General features: G+C 39.1%; 2 protein-coding genes across 2 annotated transcripts in view; one reads left to right on the forward strand and one right to left on the reverse strand.

Annotated features, from left to right (window-relative positions):
• Positions 1 to 2,236: 2,236 nt before the first annotated feature.
• On the reverse strand, positions 2,237 to 13,350 carry cd40 (CD40 molecule, TNF receptor superfamily member 5). Its single transcript, XM_062541049.1, has 10 exons — positions 13,245 to 13,350; positions 12,659 to 12,749; positions 12,337 to 12,465; positions 10,485 to 10,631; positions 10,032 to 10,125; positions 9,779 to 9,837; positions 8,752 to 8,850; positions 7,639 to 7,664; positions 6,659 to 6,697; positions 2,237 to 5,422 (listed from the first exon to the last, which is right to left on the reverse strand). The coding sequence occupies exons 1-10, from the start codon at positions 13,269 to 13,271 to the stop codon at positions 5,135 to 5,137; spliced, it is 999 nt and encodes a 332-aa protein (XP_062397033.1). The 5' UTR covers positions 13,272 to 13,350; the 3' UTR covers positions 2,237 to 5,134.
• A 3,293-nt stretch (positions 13,351 to 16,643) lies between these two features.
• The window catches only part of LOC134087510 (formin-H), a 36,220-nt gene continuing 27,522 nt past the window's right edge, over positions 16,644 to 25,341 (forward strand). Inside the window, exons 1-5 of the mRNA XM_062541048.1 lie at positions 16,644 to 16,818; positions 17,599 to 17,712; positions 21,017 to 21,091; positions 22,402 to 22,575; positions 23,491 to 23,648. Of these exons, the coding sequence (XP_062397032.1) occupies positions 16,786 to 16,818; positions 17,599 to 17,712; positions 21,017 to 21,091; positions 22,402 to 22,575; positions 23,491 to 23,648 (554 nt within the window). The 5' untranslated portion in view covers positions 16,644 to 16,785. The remainder of the gene's footprint in view (positions 16,819 to 17,598; positions 17,713 to 21,016; positions 21,092 to 22,401; positions 22,576 to 23,490; positions 23,649 to 25,341) is intronic.

Here is a 25,341-nt window from a genome sequence, read left to right on the forward strand (position 1 = left end):
AAATAAGATGAAGCTATGATGTCTGGAATGTAATAGTCCTTAAAAAATCATCCATTATCAACCTGATTTGTGTTATTCTTTGTGATTTCAGGAAATATTTCAGGAAATATCATGGCTGCCTGTGTCACAGAGTTTAATTTAGTCTTATTCACATTAGGCTTCTGCTATTAAACATAAACTACTCATATAAACAACTGAAGAATAATAAGCTACTGTATTTGAATAGAATAGAATAGAATAGAATAGAATAGAATATATACTTTTTTGATCCCGTGAGGGAAATTCAGTTCTCTGCATTTAACCCAATTTAACCAAATTAGTGAACACAAAGCACACAGTGAACACACAGTGAGGTGTATCCCAGAGCAGTGATCTGCCTGCCCAACCAGCGGCGCTCGGGGAGCAAAGTAATTTTTTGGTAGGGGTACCCATACTACTACTTGAGTTTGATTTTTCAGTACTTTATACAACACTGAGAATAACACATTTTGTTCTTTAAATCCCAGAAAAAGGGTTCAGAATCCTGAAACATATAGCATGCCGAAGGGAAAATATTCAACCAGAACGGGAATGAAAGCAATAAGGCTTCCATAATTAAAATATGAGACATTTCCGGTTTCTTTGAGAATCTGAAGTATTCTTCTACATGATTTGGATTCTGGTCCTGAATATCCTTATGAGTAAGAATATAATTTAAATACCATAAAGAAAGAAATTGGTTACAGCTTGATATCACAGGAAAATTAACTTAGGCCTATACGGTGAAACATTGGCCATGGTCTCATTTTCAATTGAAGCACTGATAAATGCAAAAATCTGTAAAATCTTGTCTTGCCAAAAGTCAGATACAAATGTAGCCTACTTCTGGACTATTATTTCTAGCTGCTGAAATAACTGGACATTACCTAGTTGACAGGAATTGGTAACAAACTTTGAGGCTTGGTATTGGTATAAATGAGATGTGCCATCACAGTATATAGTATTGCCCATGACTGTTGGGTCTTCTGTTGGGTCTTCCCTGTCTATCCTTTAATCCTCTAGCTCCCTCTAATGGCACGTCTAAGCAACACACACTACAATTTAAATATTTAGTTTTTTCCATTATAATAAATTAAAAAAGAATGGTCATTATGAGGTGTTGACCAGAGATTGATATCATCAAAATTAATTGAAAAACGCTAAAGAAATTAAAAATGCTAAAGAAAAGACAGGGAGGAGAATTTCACAACTTATTGACTGGCAGCATGACTGGCAATAAAAACAATCTACAAGAGAAGCTAAGTCTTTTAGAGACAAAGATGCTGAGACATTCAACACCTTGAAAAACGGTGTGGATTTTTTTAAATATATAAAATGCTCATCAACATAAAATTGTAAGTGAAGTATTTGGAGATTTCATTATATACAGTAGACCTACACTATACAATACAAATATTCAAAGAATATGATAATTCATTTAAAAGTGCAAAATCAAGAGCTGTGTGCAAGTAACTTACCAAACAAACCATAAGGTGTGTAGGTAACCAGCAGAGGGAGGCATTGGACCACAAGGCCAAATTAACCAGAACAATGCATGGAAAACAGACTGAATGCAATAGCGAATCATTTCAGGGTGTAGTCTATATTCTACTTGTTTGTCAGCAGCAGGTATGCATGAGAGATATATTAAGATGTCAGATGTCATCAGAAAGTGATAGTGCCAGAGATAGGATAATAAAACCAAGATAATTTAATCCAAGTAATTTTGCCCACTGACAGAACAGATCCCTGTGTTCCACCTCTAAGAAGACACTCTTGCGGCTTGGTGATAATCACATTTTTTATTGTGATTGTCAGGTTACTGAATATGGATATACCCAAATACACTAAAAATGTAATGGGTAACATAACATATTATTTAGTTGATCAACATACCACCTGGTTTCTTTTCTTTTTTGTTTTCATTTCTCTTCTATTTTCTTTCTTTCTCTAAGGGTATAGGCCTACGCGTGTCTTTGTCATCGGTTTGCACGGCTGGCACTTTATTGCTTTGAGTTTGTTGAGTTTTTTTTATCAGTGCTATCTGTCTGACATCTTTCAGACAAGTTGCAGTATACTGAACTAACAGCAGAACGCTAAGAGAAAAGTGACAGTGTAATAATCTAGAGGAAGTCAGCTGCTGTGTGTTGTGTTTTCTACTCGTAACAACTAAGTAATAACCATACGGATAGCAGGTTCACAAACTCTTTACTGAAACTTCACTTGGACAGGTTCACTCAATACATCTCAGATAACTGTATCAATCCGCAGCTTGATAGGAAAACATAGTGCCATGTTACTACGCATAATATAGTTCCTACAGAAGACAGTAGTTAATTTGAACCTAACACTGTGGCTTTGAGAACCTCTCAGCCAAGTGCTTCCAGAGAGATTGACTTCATGTCAGCATCCAAAAAGTCCAAAAAAGATCTCCCCAGAGACACAGAAAAGGGGCGTTTTTGGCTCTGGCTGCACATGACGGGGGAAACCGAGAAGCCAGATTAGGAAACCACCTGATTATCTCAAGCCAGCTGTAGGGGACCCCCCAGCTCCAGCCCCTCATGTTCTAGAATTAAGGAACTTGTCTGGCTGGTGGCAAAATCTTTTTCTCATTCACTCTTGCAATCACTTGCTCCAAAAAAGAAAGTTTTATCTTGGCCACTGTCATGATCATGAGCGTTGGCACAAAGATGTTTTTAGACAGGCTGACATATCTTTGAAACATCACCACCAACACACGTGGTACTAATATAAGATATCTAATTGATTGATTCGCCTATATCACGCTGCCATTTTGAATATTGACTAACTGTACTCCCTCAAGATTAGAGATCATTTCACTTTTAACACCTTAGATGGACAAGATTATTTAACTGTTTTCAGATGTACTAGAATTGTGTGATGCTTACATACATTTGTTCTCATTGACATTGAAATACAACTGTCTAAATAAGGTGTTTAGTCATTCTTAACAATTATTGTTCAACAAACACCATAATAATTAAATCACAAAATACATTCTACAACACAACAGAACACAGATACACTCATTTAGTTTATTTTTCTGATACAATCCTTATCCCCAAAACAATCAATTCAGTGCTTTCAGAATGTTCAAACATTTTGAGATTCACTGATGACAAAGACAGCTCCCTTGTGTGCATAGCAGCAGAAAGGCAATCCCCAGTACATGGTATTAGCAAACACTTAGTAATTGAATCATTTACATGCTTACATTTATCATAATGGACAAAAACATCATAGTGTGTGACATTAACTTATGAGAGCTATTTACGGTAATAACCGTAAAAGCATTTTATATATCAATAATAGCTGACTGCTGCCGAAATGTAGTAGGTGGTGGTGTAATGCTTAACATAATATTATTACAATAATCAGGCCGAGTTTGCACACCTTCCAGGAAGGCATACACAATCCTGACAAAGTCGTCTGGGGAAACACTAACAAATGCACTTTTATCCATAGAGCACAAATCTGGGGCTTTATTTTTGACCAGAGACTTTTTAAGGGGGAGATACAGGACTCCAAGAGTTCTCCATGGCAGTTGTCTACAAATATCCCGCCCCTTACTGTAATGTAAGTAACCATATTTCTATAATTTTCAGCCCTATTTTAGTGATTTGAGGGGAGATATCTATATTGTTCATAGACTCGCCTGATATTCTTTTCATGCCTTATGACCTTATGGCCGAGTGGGTGGACTTTGAGTATCCAAAACTCATGTATATGATTTAAGAACATTTAGGGTGTGTCCAGTCCACTTTAGGCAGATGCCAGACACATGGTTCAAAGAGGTTGCTCTTACATTACTTTATTAATTATGGGTGTGTTTTGGGTACAACAGATCTATTAAACTAATAAGATGCCATATCCTATTCCCTACAAGAGCATGGAGTACTTGGACTGGCATGCTGGTATGACGAGTTAACGCATCTCTGCAGAAGGAATCTGCTTGTGAGTGCAAGCAGCTATATACATCAGCAGGATTCCACCAAAGGTTGCTTTGCCAAAACAAGTGTGTGCAAGTGTAAACAAGAAGTGTACACACACATCTGGGCAAAAACAAAATGGCTGACACTTATCAGAGTACTGACTGACAAGGGTTGCAAAAAAACCCCAGCAGTCTTTGCACTGCCTTATCAGTAAGTCTGGACTGGGTCAAAAAAAAAAAACCGACCTAGACATTTTGGCTCAAACGGCCAACTACAGTCGGCCAATTACTGTATGCAATCCTGGCAGTACCCTTAGTTAAGTACCATGGAGTGAACAAGACTGTAGCCTCTCTCATCACCTCTCCTCATCTCATCAATCGTCATTGTTGACCAGAGGTGGTTGGAGCACACAATCTCCATATTTAAGTATAAATACAAGCACTTGTCAAAGAGCAGGTCCTGCACTATAGGTAGCCTACAGTAGAGTGTTATTATAAGACAGCCAATCCTATGACACGCCTAGCTAAAAGTTATGCTGACAAAGAAATGTCATGTTAATGTGGACGTTTTAGCTGGAAATGTGACCATGTAAAGAAGCAATGCTAGCAATAAAAAAAACAATGCTAAAGCAACTCATGCCGTGCTATTTGACTGATCAAGTGTCCACAGCATTAAGTGACAGTCTCACATTATTTTATCTGTACCATTATATTATCATATCAAAATTGATGAATTGTCCTCATAATCATCAGAATGACATGTTACTTAGACCACAGCTGCTCTCTCCTTGTGAGCCCTTGTGAGCCCTTCAACCTGTTGCTGACATAGTTCAACCTGTTCCTAACATAGGCTACTTGTAATGTCAGGTGCAGCACATTTGTGTCGGTAAAAATAATAAATCGGGCCCAAAGTACGTCGAGCCACTGTGTAAATGGCCAGTGTGTCAGATATGTTGCTTAGGTATCACCACCAGGCAGATCACAAGTTAGACAAGTGCGCTCTCAAAAGAAGGTTTTGTCTTGCTCAGTGGTGCTTTCATTTTCAGTTGTGTCAGAACAGAAATGTGCGATCAATGCGCCTGACTTCACCTCGTTCTTTCAAGTTCATTTGCTATTTACACAACATGTACCTGGAGGGATAATGACAACTGAGCTGGCCACAAACTAGCAATGTTCACATTCTGTTGCGACCGATGCTGTGGATGGACACGATTCAGTCTGTGAGAGGATCGAGGATTTGCCCTGTTCCTGCTGTATGATATGCCCATTTTCAGAACGTACTTCGGTATCGATATGATTGGCACTGCTCGACTCCTCTTCCTGAATAGGTCCGGTCTCTTCATCCTTGACCTCATTTTCCTCAGCTTGTCGCGGAGTCTGTTCATTCACCGCAGCAGCCTCAATGTCTTTATTATTCAGAAGTTGATGTTCAAATTGATGTTCTTGTCCTTTCTAAAATACAATGCTTGGTTAATTGGAGATGCTTGGTTAATTATTATAATATTTTGACCCACAATTCTCACAGAAATTCACTTACATGACAAGGCTCTATTTGAATAGAATTACTAGATGAGCAATTTAACACAGTGTGCTTCTCACAGGTACATCTGATCTAATCTCAGAACATCTTTAGATCTCAATTAAAGTTACTTGATAAATCGGGTGTACATTTCTAGAGGGTGTCATTCATCCACTGTCACAATGTCTATTCTAAGATATCTGATGTTGTCAATTATAGTGGTCGACAAGAGCAAAAAAACACTTGCAAACACATACACATACACACACAAACATATTAAGACAACATCAATTACATCGTATATCTAAAAGTCTGCTCTTTTTGATGTAGGTTGCTTTGACTGCTGTGGAAGAGTGAGTGGAGAGAAGGGTGCGGGCCCCACCTTGGACCAAGTTAAACAATTTTCAACTTTTTGCCGAGGTCGACGGGAGCTAATGCTACGGAACCACAATTCACTTCGCCAATGGATGACGTAAGCCCATGTAAAGTGAACAAAGTGCGCCTCTATCACTGCATTCAACGCAGCGTGCGTAGGCACCATTACATTATTTATTCAGAGTGCAGCAGCACATCTGGTTTTAAATCAGCAAAAGACATACTGTATGTAACTCCTTTGTTAGTTGCTGTTGATTGGCTCCCTCAAGCAGCCACAATTAAACTCAAACTCCTCACTGTCATATTACTTAATTCCATGATCCAGCTTCATGTCCCCTCTCGCTCACTGCAGTCCGTTGACAAGTGTCTGCTATGTCAGCCTTTCACCAACACTAAGAGGTCACAGTCAAGACTCTTATTCTCTGTAATTGACATTGATGGAATGACTTACTCTAGTCTAGAGTGATACTAATTCATTCATTTTCCTCATAGACTTGTAGTTTGTATGTTTATAGTTGTTGTTATTTTACTGTTAATTCTATTTAGTCTATTAATAATTGGTATTTTTTAATTTAAGGCACATCGCTTTACTATAAACTGTTCATTTTAATATCAATGTAATGTTTACTGATGCATTTGACCAGATTGACCCTAACTTTACGCAACGTTCACTAATATTCATTCATCTTGATTGCACTTGTTTTAACAACAACGAATGTGACAGTAGTTAGTATGGGAGGCAAATTCAGCCCCCAAAAAATAAATAATCCAAACAATGAAATGTAAATGCAAACCTCTTTTTCCAATTTCCATGTCCATGTCCCCAAACAATTCTGCCAAAACGAAAACAAGAAATTAATACCTACATCTGGAATCTAATATTTCATATAATCTAATCCATTTTTGACTAAATTAATTAACATTTCAAAAATGGAATTTAATTTCCATCACCATATTGGTACTTCATAGCTACAGTATATGAAAAGACAGAACATAGAAGGGAAAAGCTTCACTTTTCCACATGCATAATGTGCTGGATCCAGCTGTATATAGCAATACCAGAGTCTCTCTAGTCTAGAAATTGTCAGACGGTTACAAATGTGATATATATTTTGTGGGTAGGTATAGCTAATCAATGGAAGCTAAGCTGATTGTAGAAGCTCTGAAGATCACTGCTGACATTTTTTGGGTTACAATGGCAGGGTTATCAGATTGTATGGTGTCTATTTCTTAGCATCTTCTGCACTTATGGATGCTGGTTGGCAGACACCACAAAATCTCCACAAGACTCCACAGAGTGGAGCAGGTAATTGCCAAAGGAGTTACATTTGCACTTAAACAGGGGCATCTATAGAAGTTGATCCGCTCTTGTTTTTCCAGCTAGCCTTTTAATGGTGAACTGCAAAGCTACCCAGACGAACAACTAAATTCTCATAACAGCATAGGCCACTTGCATAGGCTATGGTATAGGCTCTGTGTAGTTCCTATGCAGAGCCATACATCAGGTTTTAGCATGACTTATGACTTACTTCCCTTTTTGAATCATTCAGTGTGAATATGGAATTCTGTAGTGAAAGTGGGGCTGTCTTGCCATTACATTTTGTTGTGGGGCGTCCATATTGCTATTATTATTGGTTTAATAATTAACACATGCATTGTCGTCATTACTAATTCTGTTTAAGGCTTGTTAAACTGCATGACCGCTACATTCCTAATGTATCAATCCCACCATTGAAATATTTCTTATAATAAAATGAGATCAGAAAATAATTACCTTTGTGTATTGGCCTCCACATTTACCTGCAACAAAAGTGGCACAGATGTTAAATTCAATGAAGTGAGTGTCTCTTCCACTCTAGCCCATTGGTGTTCAGAAGCAGGACTTCGGAAGCAATCACAACTCTCGTGCCACTACATATGACTGAACCCATAAAAAAGACAGGAGCACATGACCGGTTAAACAAAGCTTTACTGGTGCCTAACGTTTTGTTGCGATAGCATCTTGATCAGAGTCATCAGAAACTCTGATGAAGACGCTATTGTGTGGAAATGTTAGTCACCTGCACCAGTAAAGCTCGGTTTAACCAATCGTGTGCTCCGGCCCCCCTTTTTTGGGTTCAGTCTTCTGAAGTGGCCCGATTTTTGTGATTGACATAAATGTAGATTAGATTAGATTAGATTAGATTAGGACCTAGCTGATTAGGACAGTCTGAAGGTGCAGTTATAGCACTCACATCTATCTATAAATGACAGAAACATCTCTGTGTGTGTGTGTGTGTGTGTGTGTGTGTGTGTGTGTGTGTGTGTGTGTGTGTGTTTGTCTGATTGATCTAAAACTTGGGGTGTCTTGCTATGGGCACAAGTTAAGTGCAGTGGCAAGTTTGATGTTGTTTGAAAAAGAAATGCAAAAGATATTATTAAATATATCTCATACTATTATTATATACACATATATATATATATATATATATATATATAATATCTCATTCGCACAGCACTGTAGGCTACCAGAGAGGATAGAAGCAGGGCTTTGGCAGAACTGAATCAGTGTACATGGGTAAGAAGTTAAGGAAGTGCAAGATGTGTGGATGATTATCATGTCTGACCTCCATGATAAAGACTCCCATGTATGCGGTTTGCCTGCATAAAATAATTCTGTAGAATTTGCAACAACACACCAACAATGCAGTGCAGTGGCTATTCAAAACATGTGAAGTGTGTGTCACTTATAGGCTACCAGAGATTATTTTAAATTTAATATGATGATGCATTATTCACAAAATGGTTTGTCTAAACATACTGTATAGCCTTAAGTCAAAACAGCTGTTAAGTCAATTAAGTCAGAAATCACTTGCTATATTAAACGAGAAAAATATCTGTCCATTACCTTTTGCAAAGAGATAACCCACAACACCCACAGCGACCACAACCACCAGGAAAATAATTGCACCAACAGCAAGGCCAATGTGCGATACTCTTTGCCCATCTGAAATGAGAAAAAAGTCACAAAATTGTGTCTGACACTGGCAGGTTTGCATATATACAAATGCATATATTTTTAAGCGGCCATCCCTTACATGTGGTCTAAGATTAAAAGTTGCAACAAATAATCTAAGACCAGATGTAAGGGATGGCCGCTTAAAAATCCATCCTTTTTGTTGATCCATGTTCTATCAGAGGTTTTCATACTGCCTGTGCAAGAATAAACCTAAACGGTTATAAACTGCTGGTTGAGACTCCATCAGACCAAATGAAGTCTGTAGAACTTATTCAAAGCACAGGTGTTTTTCTCTTAGTCATAAGATAATGCCATGCATACAGAGACTAGGGGAGAGCTCAAGGTTCACCACAGCATGGATTACTGGTGGGATAATGATAATAGCTAGCCTAGCTAGCGCCTACCACTTCTCAAATGAGACGTGGTCTGGCAACCAGACGTTCATTTTCTCGTATTTGAAAAAATGCCCAGATACGTTCATTGTGCGCCACGGATGTCTATCAAATGCGTCTGTGCATAGCTCATCATGGTCTTGCTTTCTCCCCTGTTCTGTGATTGGTCGCCAACATCAGGCGAAAATTTGGGTGTTAGTTTCCAGATTGCCTTAGCTGCGTGAATGAAATCACCGCGCAAGGCAGGATGGGAACACCCAGACTAGATAATAGCGGCAAATGGCCACAAAACATCATATTACAATGATGCAAATTACCATTATTTAATTATATCTTTAATAGTGTACATTTACAATATCAACATTTGTTTAGCTGATACTAGTATCACTCAAAAGCAATATGAATATTCCTAAGTTCATAAATATTTACAAGTTACACTGATATCCTGTAGACATAAAAACAAATGTACCTGAATGAGTCAGACAAGATTTGATGATGATGATTAGCCAAAATATTTCACTAACCTTTACAAATGTTGTCAGTTGTTGTAGTGCCTTCTTGAAACGGCTTGCCGTTTGTGCATCTTATGGGGAATAAAAGGAAGCTTTGATCACAAAACAAGTTGCTATTCAATAACAAACTCCATTTAAGGATGGGCCTGGTAATGATCAGGACAGGATTTATGAATTCAAATGTACATTCACAATGTACAGGCTGTTTAAGAAGATCTCCCCATCAGACAAATATGCTTATAGTGCAACAAATACGAGAACTCACTTTGTCCACAGCTGACAGCTGCTCTCTAATGAAGATACACTTAAGAAAGTTCCAGGAGGGCATTCATCACATTTGGTGTCAGTCTCCTGAGTGGCTAGAACAAGATCCAGGAAAAAAAGCATAATGTAAGTGCCACATCCCATTTCACATAATTTAGATCAGACTGAAGGGGCTTTGAGGGCCTAAAGCTGGGAGGGCTTAAACATGTGATCATAGACAAATACTACCACATGAGAAGCAAGCGGACATACAGATGAACTAAATTCAGTATGTAATACAGATTGGTTGTAAATTTGTCAAGTTTAAAGTTTCTATGAGGGAACTTATTGGGGATGGACATTTCCTTTTGTGATTTTCATTTTGAGTGTGGGATATAATACAAGGCATGAACTTAAATTCCAGACATTACAAGTTCTAATATAGACCTTGAAAGCACAAGATAATCCACAATACCATTTTCTGAAACCTTGTAGCCGGGTAGACAGTGGCTATTCGGGACACACGTGGCACACTGTTGGTTGTCACAGTGATGACCGTTCGTACACCTACAAGGGCTGATCTGTACCTTTGTTATGGGGTGCGTTGATTCCTTACTGAGATCTGTGTATAAGCACATAGCAGGTAAGGTTTAAATGGTTTAAAAAGTACAAAATGTAAGGTCATTTTATTGCATATTATTTATGTTTGTTGGAAATTAGACTACATCCTATAAATGACACCCTGTTGACACTATAAAAGCAGAATACTGATGGGTAGATGTCCATATAGTTTACAGAGCCCAGTGCAACGTAGGAAAGTGGGATTAAAGAGATGGCAAAGAAGAAAAGTTAAAGAGAGATATAACAGGGTCATAACTTTACACCCACTCAATAAAAACCAGGCCTTTTACTATTTGAATAAAATCAGAATCCAGTACATAGAAAGAAGTAGATGAAATGAACACGGCAAAACGTTGCTTTTAACATGACATAACTGAGCGAAACGAATGCTTGTCCTATGGTTTCCATTGTTTCCCCGAACATGTAACCTTGAGTATAGGCTACTTGCAATTAAAAGTAAGTCAGTAAGCAAGTAGGCATGTAAAATTCTAACACCAGGTACAGCTGATACCTCCAGACAAATAAACAGAGATAATACAACTAGGATCTTCATCTACAGTTCCCACAGGCTCAATGGTTCAAGTCGGAAGAGATGAGTTTCAAAACTGTCACAGATGCTGCTGATTTGAGGAAATGTACTAGACTGTTTCAAAGGCGTGTGTGTGGACCCTGAAGGCTCGGTCACCTTTTGCTGTGAGACGTGACTGTGGTATGTCCAGACGTTCCATGAGGGACTTTAGTGGTACTTTACTGTACAAATTTTCCCTCCGTACACATTACGTCAATGGCGTCCCCTGAAACTCTCACTTCCCTGTTTGGCCCTCACACTAAAGCATTGTGCATGTAGGTCCACAGCATGTACTGTCAGTTTAAACATACCATGCCATGTTTTAAGATGCAGATTATGAAATTACAACCAATGTATTAATACATCTGCATCATATTAGGCTATTGTGTGCACACACAGATGGGCCTACGTCAACGAATATCCAAAGAGTGGCAACAGCTCTGGGTGTTTGAGTAGGATCACTATCACTGGTTTGCTAAATTAGACTTCGGCAAAGTCTATCTGTTAAGAACAGACCTGTATCTGTCTTTTAATTATTCCACCTGAAGTATTTTATGTTTTCTTGTTAATCATTCTTTATTGTTAAATCATTTTACGCTTTATGCATTCTTTTGATTTTTTTTTAATTTATTTTATTTCATTACCATTATTATTACTCTTTTCCCATCTATGCTTTTATCTGCTATTACTGTTTGTTTTTTGTTTATGTAAAGCATGTTGACTATACAAATAACTATACAAATAAACTTGACTTGACTAGTCTTGATATCTTAAACAACAGATCCCATCATAGAAATTCATGCAAGAGCTTTTCAAGGTTCAAAGACTTTTCCCAAGTAGCCTAACACGTGCCATTCTCATCTGCCTTCACATTTATGATAAGACAATGTAATGACATTATCTATTAATCTAAGGATGCAGCGCAATTGGTACAGTACAGTATATTACACCACACTGCTGTAACAGATCCTCCTCTAGTCTGGAGTTTGCATCAAGTCAGAGAACACTGAAAAAGCATCAGTAACATGGAGTACTATAGCCTGGCACGCCCTCCCAGTGACGCAACGCCTTCAGGCTTTTAAGTCGATGGTAATCAGGCTAGGAGTACTAGGCCATGCATTTTATTTGTCGCACTTACTTGGATCACAGAATGGTTGCAGAGAACATTTCACAGCCTTTGTGTAACCTCCCTGGTATTCGCTGTCTTTACAATTGACACATGCAGGTTCTTTGCAGTTGACAGGGGAACTGGAAGGCATCCTTGTTCCTAAAAACGAAAGTTTGATGAGCTTTTGATAAATGCAAATATTTGTTTTACGATTATTTTGATGTAGGCTACCGAAATGCATGTACGCACACTCTATCATTAGGGCAATCAGAAGAAGGGAATGGGGCACAGGAGAAAGTGTGTGTGTGTGTGGGGGGGTGCTCATGTATTTTCAAACGTAGACTAATCTTACCAGGCCCACACATGTTGCAACATTCTCCCTTTTCATTCTGGTACTGCTTTTGGCGATCGCAGCATTGGACCTGCAGGACGTGAAGACCAATCTGGGGAGGAAAACAGTGAGAATAGGACGTGCGCCACTGATCACACCCGGACACGGAAAGTCCCACAAATACCGACCCCAACGCTCGTGAGTATGACTAATTATGATACTGAAACTTAGTTTCACTTTTACGTGCTGAGAGCTATTCGCATGGTAACACAAATCTGATCATAGAGATGTTTTAGTCTATTAACATGGGTGGCACTTATCATTTAACGTTGATTATAAAAAAAGTGAAAGTGAAAGTAAAATAACCAAATAGCATTTTGTTGCTCACATTAGAACACAATAATTCATAATTCATCAGTATGATATCGAATGCCCACATATTTAGCCAAGTAACATCTAGGAATTGCACGTTTTATCAATCGCAACATAGCATAAGCATTTAAATAAATTGCCATTTTCTTTAGGCTACAAATAGCCTACACGTAGCAGTGGTATGAAATAGTTCGTCTTATAGTTAGTGTCAGCATCAGCATAACTCACTACTTACCAATAATACGATGCAATATTTCTCCATTTCCACAAGCTTAGGAGAGTCTGGTTTGGAATAGAGATGCAGCTGTCAACTCACTGTTTGTATTCTCCGTCAGAAGAACGAGTAGTAGTTGAGGAGCGCCCCGCCTATCGGTGGGGAATTCCAAGTTCCCTGTTCAAATCAACCATGTGACTAAAAAGACCCTTGCGAAGAACTGTGGTAGCCTAATATTAGTAAGATTGCTTTTATATGTACTAGTTATTTTATATCATTATTATGTATAATAAACTACCGGTATGCTATTCTGTAAAACCTCTAGATAACAACCTTGCCCTCCTCTATATTGTTCCTATAGACGCAGTCTTTATAGTAGCTTTATAGGCTACTTCTAAAGTAGGCTATTCCTATAACATTTTTGTAATGTTTTTTTTCCCCAAAATACTATAAGACTCCTATAGGTATTTTTCATTAGGGCATAGTATAGGCCACCACAGCTGAAGACAGTAGCTTGGTATAGCCCATGAAATGCCATTCACACAGAGAGACTAGGCCTACTGTAAGTTGTAGCTGTAATTGTACTTCAAATGAGATGAATATGTTGTTTAAGTCATTGTGCCCAATATTTGTGATGTGTCTGAGGCTAACATGTTGATACTAAGCCAAAATAGTTGATTATGATGTAGGCTAATTTCAGAGACCATGAAGGTGAAACATGTCTCACACACATAAACACATGCGCGCACCAGCATGGATGGACACACACACACACACACACACACTATAGAATAATAATGAACACTTTACACTGAATTACACAAGTCAAACTGTCATTGTGGTTATAATTGTGGACATACTGTATCATCTCCCCTGAGGATTTATTTTTATCAGTAGCCTTTTTTCTCAGCTTCCTTTTTTTGAAAAGGGATGTGACGATATTTATGTTGTAGCCTATTGTGAGTCCTATTTTCAGTTGTATGTGTGTCAAAAGGAAAGCTTAATGAACAAAAACGCCTGGTTAACTTGGTTGTATTTTTGAGGGGAGTGAGAATAAGCATGCACATGGTCACTGGACTGCAATCCTGCCTTTCCTAATATACAGTGCAAGTATACCCTTCTGTGGGGATTTCCTTGTATTTAGAGAGGTTGGCTGGGTTCTCCTGAAGTATATGGGGAACTTCTTTTTAATACAAGCTGAATAAAAGTTAGGTAACTTTTGGGTACATCCCAATTAGTCAAGTAACTTACTGTAAACTTCAAGTAATATCCCGGGCTTTTATTTTTACAAAATCCCTCAACTGCATCAGCTTGTATTTGAGACTGCCCTTTAATTCATTTCACACAAACTCACTGCAGTATGTCTACCTTGACAGCTAGGGTCACTCCTCTGACTGATGGAGTGTGTGCAAATACAGTATGTTTAGGCTACACTGGCACCCAGATAAATAATCAAGATAATCAATGGGTAAAAAACAGAAACTTAAGATAACTTAACATCCATACATTGATTATTAATGAGTAACTATAAATACTTTACTCCTTTCAGATAATGTCTCTATGCTTGATGTACTTTGAACAGATTAGGCATACCTAACAATGACCAGCCTTTAAAATTACTGTATTCTCTGTCAGGATCCTGCAGGACTGTCTGACTTTGGCTACCCTGGTGGCCATTTTGTGTACTGTGTTGTGTCTGTTTGCCTTTGCTGTTCCCTGTGTGCTCTGTGTTAACCTGTCTGTCATGCGTCTCCACTCATTCCCTTATTTGGTCTGCACTTCCGGTCTTGTTAGTTTCCCCCTGTTTCTGCCCACACCTTAGTTAGTCTGATACAGTTCTGTCATTGAGTTAATTAGTTTGTGTTTTTGAACCCCCTTGTTCCTCTGTCCTTTGTCGGATCGTCTCTTTGTTTGCACTTTGTTCGTCTGGTCTGAGAGTAACTTTGTAAGTAAGTTTAAGTCAGTTTGTAAATCAATAAACGTGTTTGTTTTTGGAAAAGAGTCTTGCGCTTGGGTCCGTCACCTTGAACTCTGACATTCTCATGCAGTGTAAAGAGGAATATACTGTCCATGACATGGAGTAATGTTGGACATGCATATCAACATGTCTCAATGCAAACACTCTGGTGTTTCTAGATTCTTTGGTGCAAACCAATCTTTGGTGCAAACTCTCTGACTACCGGCATCCAGCTGGTAAAGGGTGTTGCCTAGCAACAGGGGTCAAAAGTACACATTTTTATTTTGATTATTTTATAGAATTATAAAATGGTAAGGCAATAAGGCACTGTAAATGCCAGGCGCTGCACTGCAGCTTCCTGTTGCCTTCCTGGACACTTCCCTGACTGAATGTGTGTGTGTGCAAGTACTGTATACACTGGCCCCAGATGGGTAGGGTCACTTCCCTGACTGAATGTGTGTGTGCAAATACACACTGGCCCCAGATGGGTAGGGTCACTTCCCTGACTGAATGTGTGTGTGCACGTATACACTGGCCCCAGATGGGTAGGGTCACTTCCCTGACTGAATGTGTGTGTGCACGTACAGTATACACTGGCCCCAGATGGGTAGAAAGCAGAAGACAATCAATGAGTAAAAATCAGAAGACACTAATAATAAAGGATACCATAACGTCCATTTGGGGCAGCCGTGGGGCAGCCGTGGCCTACTGGTTAGAGCTTCGGGCTTGCAACCTGAGGGTTGCCGGTTTGATCCCCGACCAGTCCACGGCTGAAGTGCCCTTGAGCAAGGCAGGCACCTAATTCCTCATTGCTCCCCGAGCGCCGCTGGTTGGGCAGGCAGCTCACTGCTCTGGGTTGTGTGGTTCACCTCACTGTGTGTTCACTGTGTGCTGTGTGTTCACTAATTCGGTTAAATTGGGTTAAATGCAGTGAACTGAATTTCCCTCACGGAATCAAAAAAGTATATATTCTATTCTATTCTAGTCATTAATTCATTGGTTATAATTAGTAACAAGAAATACTATGACTATGACTCTATGCTTAATGTAGCCTACTTTGAACAGGTCTACCAACTACGTGACATTGAAATGAATTGCTTTCTGAAAATGTAAGATTGTGATGAAGTGCAGTAGGCCTAGGCTTCATAGTTGTAGGCCAGTAGGCTAAATTTCATTTTTGCATTTTCATGCACTGGTAATTCCTTGGAACTACCTTTCTAGTTATTGTCATCATCAGTTCGTTTTGTTATAGACTTCGATAGGCACGCATACGCATCGGTTAAATGAAACACCTCTCATAATAAGATTAAACAAATAAAATGTTATAACTCGTGAATAGCTAAAATCTAGAGACCTACCTTAGCCTTAAACATAATTTCGCGTTGTCAATTTCTGAAAAACGGGAGAATGTGGGTGGTGCTTCGTGGTCGCTCGCATAGGTGGATCTAGGCTACCTGTGCGTCGCACTCAGCTCTGCATTCCATTGCATGAAAAGGACATGTAAACTCTTCATGGATGTTGCCTGAATAGCAAACTATGAGTCACATGTTTTAATCTTGGAAATCGCCAAAGACACTGACTTTGGTTACGAGAGCAAACAAAAACATGGAGAAATTAGTCGCTCAAGGCGTTCCGCAGGTAGGCTTCAAAGCAAGTTCTATCTTGTCCCGTTTTAGTTTGGTTGTAGACATAATGGTTTTTGTTTAAGCGCAAGTTAGGCCAACTGTAGCCTAAGTAGGATATTATAGACGCCACATAGACTATAGGGGTTACATGTGAAATATATTGCAACGACCTGTGTGTTATGGTGTGCATTGTTTTTGTGTTCTCTGTGTGTGCCTATTACCTTACTCTCCAGCAATGTAATCGGCACACAAGCAATGCACACACCAATAACACACAGGTCGTTAGGCTACAATGCTGACATAAACCTAAGATGATTAGAGAAAGAAAGAGTTATGAGACGTTTAGTTCGACAAATTAGCATATGCTGCAATGTGTAGCATTGGCCTATGATAGCAGAACTGCAGAACACAGTGGATGGGAATGCATTGCAAATGCACATTTTCTTCAGACAAATTTTGATCAATTTCCATATGCGAATAAGCCGAATAGAATATTGTCATTGCTGGACAACTTCCCTTTTTAGACAATTGATAACCAGTCAGATTTACTGTTGATAAAATAGGAACTAGATGTAGCCTACTGTTGACACAAGAAAAACGAATGATTCATCTTTCTGGGAAACCAGGTATAGTTTCCTGTTTTGAAGAATGACTGGAATTGACATGGATAGGGTTGAGATTGAGATTAATATTTCTTTCAAACTTGAAAAAAACAGGTAGAGATGAAATGGAAATCTTAGCATTTCATGTCCACCCAATTTTCTAAAATGTTCAATGCTTCTTTAAATTGTAGCTTAGTAATGATATGCAGCTCAGCATCATGAACAAGGTGAAGAATGGAGAACTGAGCATCGATGACGCAATCAACCAGGCCAGAAAAAGCAACCTGGAGTTGTTTCATCAGAAGGTATCCCACCGAAAACACTCAACACGTGTTGTCTCTCTGTTTGTGGCTGTTCCTTAGTATAACAGTGATCTAATTTGCATTGCAGCATGATTCAGAATCATTGAAATCACTGTGAGAGTGTGATCTCAGACATTTGCTTTGAAGCGAAGGAAGAACATACACATTTCAGTCAAAACATATACACATATTTGTAAAAATGCTATTAGTTGTCATTTAACAAACACAGTCCTCAATGATCAGACACTATTGCAGCCAGTTTCACACTGCAGTGATAAATGCAAAACGCATTTGTAAAAAGAAAAATTAGGAAATAGCATGTGCTAGAATCTAGCAGCTAGATCTTTGCCCAGACATTGTTATGTAAGGGATCATTTAGATGTCCAAAAAATAGTGACAAACCCACAACATTCTTCATGATTAGTTCGACATATGGGGAAAGTGTACATAAATAGGATAAACTTGCACTTGCACTGTACAACACTGAAGACTGCTTAGACTGAATATTTCAAGTATTTCTTTCAATACTTACAGTATTTCTAACCATAATCAGTTACAGTAATCAACCAACAATAAAATCAATTGAACAAATAAAATCTGTAGACAAACAAAAACTACTGCATAAAGTACATACACTTTGACTCTGAAGAGCAACTACTGCAAAAGCAACAAGACTGTATAGCACACCTGAGTGCTGCGTTTTCAATTTTGCACATGTGTGCTTACACACCTGGTGGATGTGATTATCCAATTCGTTCATTAGTGTAGTCATTGGCAATCTGGGGCTTTGTAATGACAAGGAAGTAACCTCACAATCCTTATCTGTGTCTAAGGTGTGGAAATGTGTGTAGAGTTTTACAAATCACTGTGTGTAATGTTTTGCAAAAAGGGTGAAGCAGACATTGTGTGTAATGTTGTGCAAATCTGTGGAGGTGTTTTGCTCCTTGGAGTAAAATTTTGCTAATTGTGTGAAAAAAAATATTTTAGTGTGTAAACAATCATAAAAAACTGTAATATCCTACTACATTGCTAAAGGGTTGGCAAGACCATTATGACAGAATATATGAAGCATAGAAAATGTGGAAGTAGTCAAAGAGTTCTAGCCTGATCTGCTATCATGTTCCCGTTCCGTGTTATCCAGATATGTGACGCAATCTGGGAAAACCTTTCACATGGTGCAATTTTACCAATTTATGATTCTGATACCATCTTACCAACAACCAAGATTTTGGGAGGATTGTATCCAGGATTTTGCTAAAGGGGCAGTGTCCAGAATGGTATCGAAATCTTAAGTTATAATATAGTACAGTATAAGTATACTTTTTTGATCCCATGAGGGAAATTCGGTCTCTGCATTTTATCCCAATTTGTGAATAAGGGAATACACACAACACACAGTGAATACACAGTGAGGTCAAGCACACACAAACCCAGAGCAGTGAGCTGCCTGCCCAACAGCAGCGCTCTGTGAGCAGTGAGGGGTTAGGAGCCTTGCTCAAGGGCACTTCAGCCGCGGACTGGTCGGGGATCGAACCGGCCGGCAACCCTCCGGTTACGAGCTCGAAACCCAGTAGGCCACGGCTGCCCCAAGTTGGTGAAATTTCACCAGAGAGGGTTGAAACAGAGCAAACTTCTTCCTACTTCTTAGGAGCATTCTTAGAACGTTCTTAGAGCGCTCCTAAGAAGTTCTTAGCACTTAAGAGCTTCTTAATGAATCTGGGAAACCGGGCCAATACTGGTTCTGGGAATGTTGTTTCTTTATCCCTGTATTCTCTCTGCCTGTGTATGTGATCACCCCAATAATGGATGGATAAGATAAGATACGTTTTGGGAAAGATGGTGGAAATGTATTCCTTAGGCTACTAGGCTCCTGTAACACCAGGACTCTCTGAGCTTGGCTTCACTCTTTATCATCAAATTATCTTGAACCATGGTAACACAGAAGTTATGAAATGTGTCAGTCTAATTACCGTTACTCAGTGAACGAGATAAAACACAGTAAACATTCTGTGTACAGTCACTGATTTGGTTAATTAAACACTTCAATTGTCCATTTTGTTGTTTTCACAGTCCTTGAGCTGCCTGACATGCAACTGACAAGCGACCTCATTATTACCCACATCAGACAGCTCATGCTCATGCACCTCTCTCATGCGTTTCTTTCAAGTGTCACTTGAGTACTACTACAACTACTTTATACAAGTAGCCTACAGTACATCTTAAAAAGTACATTTTTGAAAATCCACATATAGGTGTAAAAATGTGATAAGGAAAGGAATTGCAGCTGCCTGCCAATATTATCATCACATTTTTATAGCAGCTTACAACTACTGGAGGAAGTCCCTGTGAAAACCACCGTAGCACCTTCGGTCACTCTCGAGTTGTTCACATAGGCCTACTTGAAGGAAGAAGGAAGTATAAGCTTGATTTTCCAGAATGACTGGACTAGTTGGATTAATGGGCTGCATTAATGGTACAGTCCACAATTCTGGCAGAAGCTTTTTGATATTTGAGGTCAAGAGTCTGCGAAATTACACCCCCCCTTCTCTCTGTGGCCCTGTTGGAATAGTCCAAACCACTTTCTTTGTTTCCCTTTCATAGAGGCAGGTCAGTGTTGGACCTGCTTAATCTACGTGAATTTGACAAAAAGTGCATTGGATTTATTTTGGACTGAGCCTTTAAGAATGGAAGCCAAAATAATGACAATGAAGATATAACAATCAGAGACAATATCATAGCTCTGCAGTGCAACATAGATGAATGAACTACACATCTTGCACATGCTTGCACTTCACTTTCTACACACAACTAATACATAATTACCAGCAAAATGTACATTAATGAATTTCTGAATTTAATTATCATTTTATTTTTAAAGACCTCCACAACGAGTCGTACAGTTCAGCAAACTACACAAATAGTTTGAATGTGAATAAAGCTAATTAGATTCCAATTTAAGTCAAAGCTTGTGTCATCAACGAGTCGTGGAGCCTGCATCCTGTAATCTCACCACTCATGAAAGAGAAGAAAACAATCCTTTTGTATTTCAGATTTTTGGACCAGGATTGATCCACAAATAAAGTTTTTTTCCAGCAGTTAAGGTCATGATAGATTGCAATTAGATGACCCTAAACCATGTTCATCTGTATTGTTTTTGTTTGGTTGCATTGTGCTCACTTCATTTAGACTCATGACTCTGCATTGCACTCACTGTCCCCCTTATGTAATTTCATGCTAATTCTTCTATTTGTGTATTCTATCAGATATTTGTTTACATGTTTTTCTTTTGATTTGGTATCTTCTTCAGGAAAAACAAGCCACACAGTATAACTTCAGTGTCCACAAATTCAACCGGTATCGCTGGCAGAAGCGTGTACTTCAAGTGAGTAATCTATGACGAGCTCTATATAGCAAACAAGAAACAGTATTAGGCCTAATGATTGTATGTCACTGACAATTTCCTTTATTCACTTCTATCTCTATTGCTCACTTTCCCTTCACTTTCCCCTCTTTCCCCTCACATTCTAGTTAGTTGTATCATATATGGGGTGTACCCTGAAAATCCAGAGTTCTCGCGAGAGCACAATTTGAATTGTGTCCGCAAGATACTCTGGCCACGAGCAATGACGCACGTTACGTTTACCGCAACTATCTGCGGTAACCAATCAAATCGGTGTATCTGATATAGGCGGGCCAGGGGCGAACTAAATCAGTCAGAGTTAACATTGGTTGTGATATCCAGTTGCGTGCAGTGAGATTTTCAAATGCATGCTTGGACTTGGTGCAGCCCCTCGAGTTGGGCCATTTTCATTATTCGTGGCCAGACCCTTAATCTGGAAGATTCCAGGGTCTGGTTTACTACCAGGCTATATGGGTGTGCAATGTTGACAAAATAATCTCGCTCTTTTTCTTGGGTTTTGTTTAATAAATAATTGGGCAATATTTTGTACCCTTACAATTCTCACAGTATCTAAGTCATATCCACATAGGTTTCCTTACAGCTGCCTTCCAACATTATCATCACATGTTTTATATAGTAGTTCACAATTATTGGAGGAAATCCCCGTTAGGGATTTTGTTTTCAACTGGTAAAACCACCTGAGGACCCTTCGGTCACTCTCGGGTTGTTCAGCTACTTGAAGGAAGAAGGAAGTATAAGCTTGATTTTCCAGAATGACTGGACTAGTCATGCGTGTCATTTTACCTTTCGGTTGGACTAACATTATAATATTAAAGGTACAGTCCACAATTCTGGCAAAAGCCTGTTGATATTTGAGCTCAAGAAGAGCCAGCAAAATGATACCCCTTCTCTCTGTGGTTGTGAAGCAAATTGTGAAATGGTTGGAGTAGTCTGGAAAAGTCCAAACCACTTTGTTTTTTTTTTCATTTATGGAGACAGGTCTATGTTGGGCCCTGCGTTGGAAGATATTGATAGTTTCTTTAGTTTGATATTGATGCTTCAGCCAAACAAAATAAAGTACAGTCATTTCCTGTGTATTAGCCACATTGCGTATAAGCCACAGGACAGTGTTATATGCAAGTTAAAAGAAACAAAACCATATTGATACCATATTAATTGCCCCCGTGTATTAACCTCATACCAGAAGAATTATTGCAAAATCAGTAGATAAGCCGCGGCTAACAGTTAGGAAATACGGTACTGTAAACATTATTTGTTCTTTTGTTTTTCAGGTTGATTTTAATACAAAGATGGTGTGCAGCATAGAGAAAGGTATCATAAAACGACAGCTGCCATTTGCCAGTGTGAAAAACTGCCATGAGGGAATAGGCACCAAGTTTTCCATCTCGTTCAAGGCTCGCCATGACTACGAACTAGAAGCCACTTCTATGCAGGAAAAGCAAAAGGTAAGTCATCACGTCCATGAATGTGGCTAGTACACGCAATTCAAAATCTGGATTCAAAGGGCTGTAAAGAAATGTTTTTGAATAAAATCGTATCATTGTGCGTGTTTTCAAAGGTGCATACCGGTAGTTATGCTATTTTAATTGCATTTGTAATCGCAATTGTAATTCTAATCAACTGCTAATCACCCTCTGTGGTAAGAAGGTAATAAATAGAATCAGATAGATTTCAGTTTAATTTGCATCGACTAAAAATCTCTAAAAGTGTCAGATTCAACTCATGGATTGATCAAAACAATTAACGCAAATTCGACCAATACCCTTAAATTCTGGGTGACTTTGCAATTTTTTCCAAACACCAGCACTTTTCCGCAAATTTGACCAATCCTCGTAGTTACCTCGTGACATTTCAACCTACCACAACAGTCCGTCGTACAGAGTATTGAGGAAGATGCCACACTCACTCCTGGGACACCAGAGACTGCCCTACTGTAACTTATTTGTTCCTCTGCGGTTTTGATGTCAATAAATACAATGCTAACATCATACAACATACACACAGTATACATAATATACTTGTGTCTGAGCTGCACCTCTCCACACGTTGAGGGAAACAGTTATGAACTGTGGCGTTCCAGATTACATCTGTGGCTATGAGATGAGCTTTGCTATGGCATATTCCAACATGGGACTGATGTGGTTTCTGTTCTGGTCTATTTTTTTGGACTGTTTGTTTTTTGACAAATAATGTCAAATAAGTGGAAAAGGATGTGTCCGATAGACTATAACGTTTTGTAATTATATAATAATGTAAGTGCATTTTTGTAGAGGACACCCCGGATGTATTTTCAAAAGAAACCACCAACACTGTGTCAAGCTGTTATGATGTACTTGTGTGTTTTTGCCTATTCCTTGTAGATTCTGCAGTTAGTGAGTCAAATAATCCACAGCAACATCTACAGCCAGTCAGCGGACCGTCCAGAAGATGTGTACCACATGATCCCAGCACCAAAGAGCCTCCGCCAGGGCCAGCTCCTCCTACAGAAGGGTGGCATGGCCTCGTTTAAATGGAGGAGGTTTGTGTGTGTGTGTGTGTGTGTGTGTGTGTGTGTGTGTGTGTGTGTGTGTGTGTGTGTGTGTGTGTGTGTGTGTGTGTGTGTGTGACCTTCATCAAAATATGTATGCATGGAAGCCTAATGACTGAGATTCAGTTCCTCTAGTTGTTGTCATAGATCCTTCAGTGAAAGGACTTTAAAAATAGATTCTTTTGTTGCATGTACAGTATACACATAGTTGTTGATATTCTAGTGCGCCCTAGTGGCCAAATCACACATAGCATTCCATGCCCAATGCCATGACTGTATAGCAGTGTATTTCAACCTTTTTTAAGCCACAGTCAAATTTTCACATGACAAACATCCAGTGGCACACCACCAACCAAAAACATAACAAAACTACACACCGTAGCCCAATACAGAAAAAAAAATCAGTCTCTCCATTTGTTTACAGTTCAGTTCAGAGTCTGCATTTTTCCTTTTAAAGTAGACTAGGCCCTAGGCCTATTTATCCATCACTGTTTTACGTCTTTTCACCCGTAGATATTAGAAAGCTAAATACTGCATTGTCTGTCGAGTTCTATTAAAGGAATAGTTCGGAATTTTGGACATAGGACCTAATTTCCAACTTTACCGAGGTGATATAGGTCGGTGGAGACCGTTTTTATCGCGGATAATCCCTTCCTTCAGTTGCAGCGTCCCCCTTTGCTAACGCTGTTTCTTAGCTAAAGCATTTCTACGGTAACATCAGTCTGACATCAACAACAGTCTTACTCACTCCACCGCACACCCGAGACAAGTCAATTAAAACGTCCGACTATCGATATACGTGTCCGTGTTGATAGAATAATTTTAGAAGTAAAACTAACCTTGCAACTCAATGATTTATTACATTTTGAGGGACTAGTTTCTCAATATCAATCCGCCACTGCCACACAGGGAACAAAGTAGGCTATTGCAATGCGATGCAAGGTTAGTTTTATTTCTAACATTGTTCTATCAACACAGGCATGTGCATTGATAGTCTGACGTTTTCATTTATTTGTTTCGGGTGTTCTGTGGAGTGTTTTCAGTGGCAGGCTGGATGTTACCGTTGACTTGCGTTATCTCGGCACCTAGGTTAGCACGAGATGAACGCTGCAACTCAAGGAAGGGCAGAAATTCACTGAAAATGGTCTTCACCGACCTATATCACCCCGACTAAGTTGGAAATAAGGTCCTATGTCCAAAATTCCGAACTATTCCTTTAAGTGGCATAGGCTGCATGAACACAACTGTCATATTGCTGGGGGCAAACACCTTACTGTCTATGGGCAACACTTGTCGACAATCAGAGACACCCAGTGCCGCTGCTGGCCATTTGGGTGCCCTAAGCAGAACTGCTTTGTGGTGCCCCCCCTCCCCAGTTTGATGCTGTTTCTGTCATTGAGTCTACATAACAACCTTTTTGACAGCTCAATTCAAATAGACTATATGGCCAAAAAACTATTGTTTGCTCCACATTTATAGAACAGTATTAACTAGAAAATTGCTCTGAGAGTGCAGACCTCCGCCAAGTGAAAACATAACCGTCTCCTGGATCCAGACAGTGATACGGATCACACGTACCCAACATGTAATTGTTTATTCCTTGGGTCATTTAGACCTTTCCTGAACAGACAAAGCAAACCAACCCCGATGAAAACATAACCTCCTTGGCAGAGGTAGGCTAACA

Source organism: Sardina pilchardus, chromosome 7 (assembly GCF_963854185.1).
Source record: "Sardina pilchardus chromosome 7, fSarPil1.1, whole genome shotgun sequence".
Classification (NCBI taxonomy): domain Eukaryota; kingdom Metazoa; phylum Chordata; class Actinopteri; order Clupeiformes; family Clupeidae; genus Sardina; species Sardina pilchardus.